Genomic DNA, 12624 nt, shown 5'->3' on the forward strand with positions numbered 1-12624 from the left:
TACTGCTTGTATAAAAATAGAAACCAGAAAATCAATCATTTATAAACAATCCTGTTTATAAATAAGGGCAGTGAAAATAAATATGAAAGAAAAATAAAGATGCCCAAATTGGCATTTCTTGAAGTCTCAGGCAGAGTAAGAATGTGGGTCCTCTAACTTTAGTCCTATCAGATCATACTGTAATTTTCCCACCAATCACAGAAACTTGATTAAGAACATTATTGACAAAAATAAAGCACAGTGAAGTTGGGAGATGGCTCAGCGGTCAAGAGCACACACTTACAATCCTGGTGCTCCTATTGCATATCTGGAGGCAGAGACAGGAGAATTCCTGGGAGCTTGCAGACCAGCAGGCTTGGCCAATGCAAAGAGAGGCTGTCTCAAACATGGCAGAAAGCAAGGACCAACAAGGCTGTCCTCTGACCACCCCTTATGGACTGCAGATCACATACAACCACATTCACGCACACACACAATTGTGCAAACACACATGCATCACAGAAGAGATTAGCAGAATGATTTGTGTGTATGTGTGCATGTGGAGGCCTGATCACATCTCAAAGTGTCATTCCCCAGGAGCTATACACCCTGCTTTTAAGATGGCCTCATCGGCTTGAAGCCGAGGTTCAGCTGGGTTGGCTGAACCCCAGTGATCTGCCTGTCTCAGGTTTCTTTCACGCAGGTTCCAGGGATGGAACTCATATCCTCATGCCTGTGGCAAGCATTTTACTCAATGAAGTATCTCTCAGACATCGATGGAATAATCTCTAAGTTTTTCTCTAGTAATATAGATATGTAATAACTATATTTAAAATATTAAGCCTGTATCCTAAAAATAAACAAAACCAAGTACTGAATTAGGTTGTGTGAGCTTTTAACTTTATACTGTATGTCATAATAAACACCTAAACTTATTTGGAATTAAAATGATTTTCCAAGTACCGCAATGGACAATGTAAATTTCTAGAATTCATTCTTCACCAAATGAGTTTTTAAAGTAAATTATATTATCAGCTTATGTTGTACTAGTTGTGTCCACAACATAGTAAAACATGGAAATGACATTAAAAACACTGGAGGCCGGGCGGTGGTGGCGCACGCCTTTAATCCCAGCACTCGGGAGGCAGAGCCAGGCGGATCTCTGTGAGTTCGAGGCCAGCCTGGACTACCAAGTGAGTTCCAGGAAAGGCGCAAAGCTACACAGAGAAACCCTGTCTCGAAAAACCAAAAAAAAAAAAAAAAACACTGGAAATGAACACGTGATATACCTATAATAAAATGTCTTCATGAAGTGTGGCGGTGCACACCTTTACCCCAGCACTTGGGAGGCAGAGGCAGGTGGATTGCTGTGAATTGGAGGCTGCCAGCAGGGTCTACAAAAGTGAATTCCAGGATAGCCAAAGCTGTTGTTACAGAGAAACCCTGCCTTGAAAAACAAAAAACAACAACAAAAGTCTTCATGAAACCCATTACTATGTACAACAAATATGCCAATTAAAAACAACAAGCAACACTGGGGGACTGGAGAGCTGGTTCAGCAGTTAAGAATATTCGCTGCTTAGCCGGGCGGTGGTGGCGCACGCCTTTAATCCCAGCACTCGGGAGGCAGAGCCAGGTGGATCTCTGTGAGTTCGAGGCCAGCCTGGGCTACCAAGTGAGTTCCAGGAGAGGCGCAAAGCTACCCAGAGAAACCCTGTCTCGAAAAACCAAAAAAAAAAAAAAAAAAAAAACAAAAAAAAAAAAAAAAAAAAACAAAAAAAAAAAAAAAAAAAAAAAAAAAAAAAAAAAAAAAAAAAAAAAAGAATATTCGCTGCTCTTGCAGAGGACTTAAGTTCCATTCCCAGCACCTCTACGGTATCTCAGAACTGCCTGTAACCAGTTCCAGGGATCAAACACTCCCTCCTGAGCTTTATAGGCACCAGGCACACACATGGGACACAGATAAATAAGCAGGCAAAACACTTATAAATCTTTGAAGTATTTTGTGTGCATACAAATGTATTTGTGTTAGCTTTTCATCACTATGGCTGAGATAAAAGGTTCCTTTTGGCTCAGTTTTAGAGGTTGTAGCCCATGATCAGACAAGATCATTGCTTCCAGGCCTCCGGTGGGTTTTCCAGATGGCGACGGCAGATGTACACATGACAGGACTGAACTGCTCACCTCAGGACCAGGAAGCAAGAGAAAAGAGACTTGGGTCCCACAATCCTTTTTGAAGTGCACCTTTCAATGATCTAAAGAATTCCCATCAGGCTCCACTTCTCAGTTTCCATATCTCCCTGGGAAGCAAACTTTTAGCCACATTAACCTTCAATGGATACTTTAAAGTCACACTATCAATATTCACATGTGTACATCAATTACCAGAAAGGGTAATCATATTGATGACATGAAACAAAAGGAATTCTGTATCTTTTTAATTGATCATACAATCTAACTCTAAGATGAAATCCAAACACAACCACCATCTGCCACATGGACTTGTTTGTCAAAATCAACTGGAGACAGCAAATAGAGAAAAAGACTGGATTTTCCCTCAGAGACAGGGTTTCTTTGCGTAGCCCTGGCTGTCCTGGAACTCACTCTGTAGCCCAGGCTGGCCTAGAACTCAGAGATCCACCTGCCTCTGCCTCCCAAGTGCTGGGATTAAAGAGTGTGTCACCACCGACCAGTATTAGGGAACATTTTTGGCTCTTGCAGAGGACTGGGGTCTGGTTCCCAGGACCTTCAAGGTGGCTCAGGGTCATTTGTAACTCCAATTCCAGGGGATCCACCAGTCTACTCTGGCTTTTGTAGGTACCACCACACACATAGTGAACATACATACAAGGGAAAGAGGCCCAGACACAGCTTCTGTAACAGGCTTACAGGCAGGTAACACCCAGACCCAGGAAAAGCCATAAGCTGACCCCACCCAGAAAGGGCCTACATCTAAGGGGAAATATCTGACATCCCAAACTTCCAACCATTAGATAAGGTTAGATAAGATGGCCAGATGTCCCTGAGTCTAGCACACACCTATTTCTGTTTTACAGATACTCCTAGACAAATGTCAGCCAATCAGGGTCCTGAATACTAGAAATCCCCTCACCCCAACCTCTGCTATATAAAAAAAACCCTACCCAACCTGAGCTCAGGGCTCTCTGCTCTCACTGCTGTGTCCAACAGACAAAGAGACCAAGCTTGGAGCTTGAAAATAAAGGCTCTTTACTTTTACATGTGGTATTCAATCTCTGTAGTGGTCTTTTTGGAGTCCCTGAGATCTGGGCATACACCATACACAGAAAAATAAATTAAAAAGAAAAGTAGAAGTAGAAAATCAACTCCCCAAAAAGTTGTCCTCTTACTACATGTACACCACGGCATACGCACACAGGGAAAAAAAAGGGGGAGCTTTTATCATTTTCCCATTCATATCATATAATTCTGATTCATTCCTGCCATAGTATGTGTTTACACTTTAAAGAGTATAAGCTACTTCTGTGTACTACAATGACTATCACATCCTAAGTCTAACTGTACGCATGGACACTAGTTGGGGGTCAGCATTCTTCCTCTGGCTCTCGTGACCGTTTCCGGAAACTCGAAGAACCTCCTGTCTGTGATGAAGAAGCAGGGACAGCAGCATCTCTAAATCCCTGAGGCTGCAAGATAAAGAAATACACAAATACACTTAAAGAACATTTAGAAGAAGGACTAATTTCCAAATAATCTTTTTTGTTGTTGTTTGAGACAGAGTTTCTCTGTAACAGTCCTGGCTGTCCTAGATCTTGTAGACCAGGCTGGCCTCGAACTCACAGAAATCCCCCTGCCTCTGCCTCCCAAGTGCTGGGATTAAAGGCATGTGCCACCATTGCCCAGTTTTCCAAAGTTTTTTTTTTTTTTTTTTGGTTTTTCGAGACAGGGTTTCTCTATGTAGCTTTGCGCCTTTCCTGGGACTCACTTGGTAGTCCAGGCTGGCCTCGAACTCACAGAGATCCGCCTGGCTCTGCCTCCCGAGTGCTGGGATTAAAGGCGTGCGCCACCACCGCCCGGCCCAAAGCTTTAAAATAACACTAGATAAGAATATTCTCTAAGACTCATAGTTCAGTGGTGAAACCCAATGCCCTTTTGCCCAAGTTAACAACAAAAAGTTCTCTAAAAAGAATCCTAGTAAGTCTTATGGTACCTGTTGGGAGAAGTGGAAAGAAATAGTTTGTCCTGCTACCTAGGTGCTCTACAAATCATTTTCACAATAAAATATTCTGCATAGCATGTGGCAGGCATCTGTAAAGCAGTCTTCAGGCAGTTAAAGCAGGAAGATCAAAAGTTCAAGGCCAGCCTAAAATACGTAACAAGATCTCTTCTCAAAAAGATAAAACAATTAAATGCAGGTTAGTGTAAGTTAAGTAAGGGTAGTATAAAACTAAGTGGAGAATTTATTTTCAGAAATGCTTTCAATTTTTTTTTTTTTATCCTTATAAAAATAAGATGGCTGCTTAGTGTGGTGGTGCACACCTTTAATGCTAGCACTCCCAGAGGCAGAGGTAGGTGAATCTCTTGAGTGTGAGGCCAGCCCGGTCTACAGAGTATGTTCCGGGACAGCCTGGGCTATAGAGAGAGACCTTGTCACAAAAACAAAAACAAAATCAAGGGCTGGAGAGAGTTGGCTCAGTGGTAAGGGCACTTGTTCTGGAGGAAGACCCAAGTGTGAATCCCAGCCCCCACTTGGAAGCTCACCCTCCTCGGGCACCAGGCATACAAATGGTAGACAGATGCAGACACACAAAGCAACAAACTGTAAACTATATTAAATAAACAATGACGCTCAAGGTCAGGCTTAGTTTTAAAGAGTCTGAGGCCAACTTGAGCCTGGAGTCCAATGATGAGAATGCTCAGAAAATTAACATTTCAAAGTGTTACAACTATCTACAGACCAAAATTACCAATATTAACATTTTCCTTTTTGTTGCTGTTGCTGGTATTTTAAGACAGGACCTCATGCTGACTATGCTGGTCTATCTCAGTCTCCTAAGTTCAGGCGTGTGCCATCATGTCCAATTGTATCTTTTCCTTTTGAAAGTTCCAACATAAAAATCTTTGTAGATTTTACAGATGCCATGGAACATACATATTTCCTCTGTTCTTAAAGATCAATTTCAGTTGAACTCTGACTACAGTACTCTGTAAGTACTGTTTTGGTGATGTTCTCACATCAAAACTGTCCTCAAATATGCTTGCCGCCTACAAGATTAACAGAAACCATTTGTACATGACCTTAGATAATTACTGCCCACCAACACCAAAATCCCACTCTGATTAAATACTGACTGTGATCTGAAACGGTACTGTGGACTCCTTCTGGCTTGGTGACTTGTACAATGTTGCAAACCTGCTTGAAGAAAAGAAAGTACATATAAACATTGCCTTAATTGGGTCACATGGCTGATGTCATAATTTAAATGGGCAGAGTCCTATACTATACTTCTATCAAGTGTTCTCAAGGACACAAAATGTAAAGAAATATTAAAACAAAAAATAAAACAAACAAACAAACAAACAAACAACAAAAAAAAACCTTTCCCCACAGGGTACCATGGCAGATGCCTTTAGTTTCAGGTAAGCAGAGGTAGGATTTTTTTGAGTCCAGGAGTTCAAGACCAGTCTGTGTCTTAAACAAACAAAATCCTTCTTAAAAAAATACTTGTTTTAGGCTCTCTGCTCCTCCCTGTTCCAGAGACAGCCGCATCTTTCTGTGCAGTGCCAGCCTCGTTCCTGAGACACGATGGTGAAGGTCGGAGTGAACGGATTTGGCCGAATTGGACGCCTGGTTACCAGGGCTGCCTTCCAGACTGGCAAAGCTGAGATTGTTGCCATCAATGATCCCTTCATTGACCTCAACTACATGGTCTACATGTTCCAGTATGACTCCACCCATGGCAAGTTCAACGGCACAGTCAAGGCTGAGAACGGGAAGCTGGTTGTCAACGGGAAGGCCATCACCATCTTCCAGGAGCGAGATCCCGCCAACATTAAGTGGGGTGAGGCTGGTGCCGAGTATGTTGTGGAGTCCACTGGTGTCTTCACCACCATGGAGAAGGCTGGGGCCCACTTGAAGGGCGGGGCCAAAAGGGTCATCATCTCCACCCCTTCTGCTGACGCCCCCATGTTTGTGATGGGTGTGAACCATGAGAAGTACGACAATTCACTCAAGGTTATCAGCAACGCTTCCTGCACCACCAACTGCTTAGCCCCCCTGGCCAAGGTCATCCATGACAACTTTGGCATTGTGGAGGGACTCATGACCACAGTCCACGCCATCACTGCCACCCAGAAGACCATGGATGGCCCCTCTGGGAAGCTGTGGCGTGATGGCCATGGGGCAGCCCAGAACATCATCCCTGCATCCACCGGTGCCGCCAAGGCTGTGGGCAAGGTCATCCCAGAGCTGAATGGGAAGCTCACGGGCATGGCCTTCCGTGTTCCTACCCCCAATGTGTCCGTCGTGGATCTGACATGCCGCCTGCAGAAACCTGCCAAGTATGACGACATCAAGAAGGTGGTGAAGCAGGTGTCGGAGGGCCCACTAAAGGGCATCCTGGGCTACACTGAGGACCAGTGTACACTGAGGACCACATTGTCTCCTGTGACTTCAACAGTGACCCCCACTCTTCCACCTTCGATGCTGGGGCTGGCATTGCTCTCAATGACAACTTTGTGAAGCTCATTTCCTGGTACGACAATGAATTTGGCTACAGCAACAGGGTGGTGGACCTCATGGCCTACATGGCCTCCAAGGAGTAAGAAGCCCGCCCTGGACCACCCACCCCAGCAAGGACAGCAAGAGAGACCCTCGGCTGCTGAGCAGTTCCTGTCCCATCTCAGTCCCCGATACTGAGCATCTCCCTCACAGTTTCCATCCCAGACCCCCAGAACAACAGGAGGGGCTTAGGGAGCCCTACTCTCTTGAACACCATCAATAAAGTTCACTGCACCCATAAAAAAAAAAAAAAAAAAAAAATACTTGTTTTAAAAATGATAAGTGGCGCTGGTTACAGTGCTGAAAGGTCATGAGGCACAAGCCACAACAAAACCCAGTATCAGAGCTTTATGAGGAGGAAGGTGGGGGGGGACGACACGGGGGACACGACACAACGAAAGGACCAGGCCTGGGGAAGAAGCAGAGGAGAGAGAGAGAGAGAGAGAGAGAGAGAGAGAGAGAGAGAGAGAACAGGAGAGAACAGAGAGGAAGGAGGAGGAGTCTGTGTCCAGCTATTTAAGGATTCCCATGAACATGCACAGGTAGGCTTAGGGAGCTACGCCATGTGCTAATTGTGTGACCACACCACAATACCCCTTGCTTAGCTGCTGAACTGTGCATGTGTGCCCATGCAGCTGGAGTGGCAGCAGAATCCTAACAATATTTCCATGCAAGCATGCAGTAACAAGTACATCCAATACAGTTGTTTATATACATAAAAATTTAAAGCAAATTAATATGACAGATCAAATAAATTATTTCATAGGCAATGCTACTTATGCTAAAAATTAAAAGTGTGGAAAATATGTAACAAAAAAGGTACTAATAACACATGAAAAAAGTTATATGATCACTCACCTTAAGTTATAGGACCACACATGTTAAGTTATATATGAGCACATATTTCATGTGCTCACTCAAGTCATATGACCACACACGTTATATGACTACACATCTTCAGTTAGTGGCACTGGGAATATAGCAATGTTTGAGGAAAACGACTGAGGCTCTGGGTTCAATCCACAGCACTACCAAAAAAGAAAAACTGCTGGGTGGCGGTGATGCACGCCTTTAATCCCAGCACTTGGGAGGCAAAGGCAGGCAGATTTCTGAGTTCCAGGACAGTCAGGGCTACACAGAGAAACACTATCTGGAAAAACAAACAAAAAACAAAAACAGAGAAGAAAAAGAAAAAAGAAAAACTGCTAGAAGCCAAAGATTAATAGTGCTGGTCATGGTGGCACACACCTATAATCTTCACATTTAGAGAGTGAAGGCAGACAGGTCAGGAATTCAAGGTCATCCTCATGATATGGAGAGTTTGAGAGGCCAGCCTTGGCTACACCATACCCTATCTCCTGCCCCCACCAAAAAAAAAAAAAAAAAAAAGTAAGTAGGCATGTATACACGTTTTTAAAGATTTGCTTTTATTATTTTTTTAAATATTTTTTTAAGATTTATTTATTTATTACGTATGCAGAGAAGGTGCCAGATCTCATTACAGATGGTTGTGAGCCACCACGTGGGTGCTGGGAATCGAACTCAGGTCCTCTGGAAGAGCAGTCGGTGCTCTTAATCTCTGAGCCATCTCTCCAGCCTGCTTTTATTATTTTTAATTATGTGTAGGGGTGTGTGTCTGTCTGTGAGTATGTACACATGGGTGCATGAACTCTCAGAAGCCAGAGGCATCACATCCTGGAGACGGAGTTACACAGACAGTTGTAGTCCCCTGATGTGTAGGTTGAGAACAAAATTCAGGTCCTTGGGAAGAACAGCAAGTGCTCTTAACCACTGAAGTACCTGTCCAGCCCTGTTTTTTATAGTGTAAATAAAACTGAAGGCACATGGAAGCCAGAGGCTGAGTCAGGCATCTTCTACCTCTCTTTACCCTATTTTTTCCTGATAGGGTCTTTCACTGATCCGAGGGTTCAACAAGTCTGCTAGATGTGCTACTATTTCTTCCTAACCTCTCAAATATTATCAAGGACCAGCCTTAATAATCTTCCCAGGGGCCCAGAAGAGAAGCTACAAACGGCAAGAACTGTTTTGGGGGGGGGGGGGAGGAATCTAAGTATACCGAGCTCTTTTGTCCGTCGACTTTATTCCTCTGGGATAAAATTCTATCTACACAGCTTCAGTACTATTCTCATGCTTAGCTCCTTTCTTGCCTGATTTCTCTCTACCTTTATCTGCTGTCCCCTCTAAGTTCTATCTTAATTCTCTCATCTTAGTTCTGCCCCATCTGGCTCTTCTTCATCTTCCATCTCATCCTAAAGTTCTCTAGTCAAAATTCTCCTCTCTCTCCTTATTCCTCTCAGTTCTCTCCAAGTCTCTGAGGTATTCAGTTATAAACTCAAGCAATAGCAATCCTCTGGCAGAGCAAGGTCACCAAGCTTGAATTCTTACAGGTTCATAAAGGCAGACAAGAGTTTTCCCCAGGCAGTAACCATCAGGCTTTCTTTTACAACCCAAAGGGAAGTGGTAAAGGAGGAGGTCAACTGAGAGCTAATAATCAGTTAGTATATCAAAAAAAGGGGATTTATGTGATCAATTCCTAGAAGTGGTTAGGTAAAATGTTAGAAGTCTATACTGTTAGTATAAATTCCACTAAGGCTGTATAAGAAAGAAGGGTCTCCAAACCCAGAAAGACAAACATGGTATGTACTCACTCATAAGTGGATACTAGATATAAAGCAAAGAACAATCAGACTGCAACCCACAGAACCAGGGAGGCCACATAGCAGGGGGGACCCTAGGATGACTGTGGCTTATAATAAGTTTTGGTTTTACTCAATTACTGGGTAAGCCTCAATGAAACATTTCACTATTAGGATAAGAATTTATACTGTATCAAGCTGATAAGAGAAAAATAAATAAATAAAAATGGGGAAAAAAAAAGAAAAAAAAAGGAGGGTCTCAGCTTAAATTGTACAAGAAATAAAGCTATCTGTCTGACCTAGCTAACAGGTGTTGTTTCCATAAGGGTGCTACCTTAGTTCAGGAGATCATTTGGCCTTGGATGCTTGATAGGTATTTTAGATAAAAACAGTTAGGAGTTCTTGAAAGTACACATATCATACATGAAAATCGTTATCATTGTAGGGATCACCTAATATATATAGAAAAGCTAAGCTATCACCAAGACTTCTTAAGCCATGGTTTGACCTTCAGAAAAGTCCTTGACCTTTCCAAGTAGTAGCTTTTGTGATAGTAGCTGGGTTCCATTACACTTCCCGTGGCATGCAGCACTCCCAGTGCTAGGACTGCAAATGCACATCACCATGCCTGACTTTGTATGCGGTGTTGGAGATCCAACCTCAAGCTCTTATGCCTATATGGCAAGCACTTTACAGCCTGGGTCATCACCCAGCACCGCCATCTCCACTCTTATTAACTACATTCCCACAGTGTTAACAGCAAGAACACAAAAATCTTCCAAGTTTCTTCTGATGAGCTGCTGCTGGTGGTGCACACCCGAAACTGCAGCAGATGGAGGGGCTATCAGGACTGCTGTAAGTTCAAGGACCACCTCGGTTACATAACAACTTTGAGGCAAGCCTGGATAAATGACTCTGTTTAAAAAAAAAAAAAGATACTTTTTTTTGTGTTGATGCCTGGAACCTAGGGTCTCACACATGCTTAGAGAAGCACTTGACACCTCCCTTAAAATTACTTCTATGGGGCCAGGCGGCGGCGCACACCTTTAATCCCAGCACTCGGGAGGCAGAGCCAGGCAGATCTCGGTGAATTCGAGGCCAGCCTGGTCTACAGAGTGAGATCCAGGACAGGCACCAAAACTATACAGAGAAACCCTGTCTGAAAACAACAACAACAACAACAAAAAAATTACTTCTAGGCTGGGCGGTGGTGGCGCACGCCTGTAATCCCAGCACTCGGGAGGCAGAGCCAGGTGGATCTCTGTGAGTTCAAGGCAAGCCTGGTCTACAGAGCTAGTCCAGGACAGGCTCCAAAGCTACAGAGAAACTTTGTCTCAAAAAACCAAATTAAAAAAAAAAAATTACTTCTATGGGGCTGGAGAGATGGCTCAGATGTTGCTCTTCCAGAGGACCCAGGTTCAACTCCCAGCACCCACACAGCAGCTCACAACTGTCTGTAACTCCAGTTCCAAGGATTCTGACACCATCACACCAAGGCACATAAAATAAAATTAAATAAATTATAACAAAAAATACTTCTAAGCTGGGCGGTGGTGGCGCACGCCTGTAATCCCAGCACTCGGGAGGCAGAGGCAGGCGGATCTCTGTGAGTTCGAGGCCAGCCTGGTCTACAGAGTGAGATCCATGAAAGGCACAAAGCTACACAGAGAAACCCTGTCTCGAAAAAAAAGTTGAAAAAAAAAAACTTCTAAAACATTTAAGTCATTCATAACAGCAAAGATTGAAGCAACAGTGTCTACTAGGAGGTAAATAAAACGTGGAATATAATAAAACACTTGTTTTTAGGATGAAACTTCTGACATGGCTGCAAAATTAAACCTTGAAGAAATTATTCTAAGTGAAATAAGTAAATCAAATATTGTATGATTCCAATTATATTTGGTTCTTGGAGCAGTCAGATTCAGAGACAGAAAGTAGAATAGTGGTTGCCAGGGACAACATTACTGTTTAGTATTGAAGTAAGGGAAGATGAAAAAGTTCTGGCAATAAATGGTAATGAAGGTCACCAAGAATACAAATGTACTTAATGCCAGCCAACAATATAAACACAGTTAAAATGCAGTGAACATCCATTCTATTGCAATTTTATGTGATAGAGATTCCATCTTAACAGGAAAACAGTCACGGACCTCAGGAGTAGGAAAGTCATTAGTTGTTTTTTTGGGGGGTGGGGTGGGGGAGGTTTGAGACAGGGTTTCTCTCTGTAGTTTTGGTGCCTGTCCTGGATCTTGCTCTGTAGACCAGGCTGGCCTTGAACTCACAGAGATCCACCTGGCTCTGTCTCCCAAGTGCTGGGATTAAAGAAAGGTGTGCACCACCAACACCCAGCTCAGTCATCATTAGTTTCTACACAACATAATACTCATTCGTTTTCTTTTCTTTTTCCTTTTTTTTTTTTTTTTTTTTTTTTTTTTTTTTTTTTTTTTTTTTTTTTTTTTGGGAGACGGGGTTTCTCTGTGTAGCTTTGGAGCCTCTCCTGAAACTCCTGAAAGTCATCCTGACTTCCACATATGTATGACATGCACTTGCCCATATATATATATATATATATATATATATATATATATATATATATATATATATATATGCAAAGAAAAGCCCTCACTTTTGACTCAATAAAAATTAGCTAATTTTTCTGGGTGGTGGTGGCACGTCTTTAACCCCAGACTCAGGAGGCAGAGGCAGGAAGATTCAAGGCCAGCCTGGTCTGCAGAGAGAGTTCCAGGACAGCCAGGGCTACACAGTGAAACCTTGTCTCAAAAAAACAAAAGAAAGAGAGAGAGAAAGAAAAAATTAGCTAGTCTTATAAAAAGTTAGTACGTAAGTCATCTCACATCACCAGTATATCCTAGAAGGTGCCAAGTACATCTGAACTTTTTGAGAAAATTATTAAGAAGTGGTAACCTCTCTTGCTCACTCTTGGTGTAGGGAATGATGAACCCAGGGCTTTCTAAGACAGAGTACCACTATGTGCCTCAAACTAGCCTGGAACTCACAACCTTCCTCTCAAGTGCTGAGATACAGGTATGTGATATGATACCATGCCCAAGACAAAAAAGTAGTATAATTTTTAAGAAGCCTTTACACATTTAGTACAAATCCTAAAATCAACACCAGGTGTGGTGGCTTGTGCCTATAATGCTAAAGCAGGAGGCAGGAGGATTGCTAAGAGTTCTAGGCCAGCTTGAGCTATAAAAAGGAAAAAAC

General features: G+C 42.9%; 1 protein-coding gene and 1 pseudogene across 2 annotated transcripts in view; one reads left to right on the forward strand and one right to left on the reverse strand.

The window, feature by feature from the left end:
• Positions 1-2396: 2396 nt before the first annotated feature.
• Rad51c (RAD51 paralog C) overlaps positions 2397-12624 on the reverse strand; it is a 29247-nt gene continuing 19019 nt past the window's right edge. For both annotated transcript variants that reach the window (XM_059271453.1, XM_059271454.1), the window contains exons 8-9: positions 5311-5371; positions 2397-3644 (exon numbers count right to left, since the gene is read on the reverse strand). In XM_059271453.1, coding sequence (XP_059127436.1) covers positions 3543-3644; positions 5311-5371 — 163 coding nt within the window. In that variant the 3' untranslated portion in view covers positions 2397-3542. The remainder of the gene's footprint in view (positions 3645-5310; positions 5372-12624) is intronic.
• LOC131917554 (glyceraldehyde-3-phosphate dehydrogenase-like) lies at positions 5714-6971 on the forward strand (annotated as a pseudogene).

This window comes from Peromyscus eremicus, chromosome 8a (genome assembly GCF_949786415.1).
Source record: "Peromyscus eremicus chromosome 8a, PerEre_H2_v1, whole genome shotgun sequence".
NCBI lineage: Eukaryota > Metazoa > Chordata > Mammalia > Rodentia > Cricetidae > Peromyscus > Peromyscus eremicus.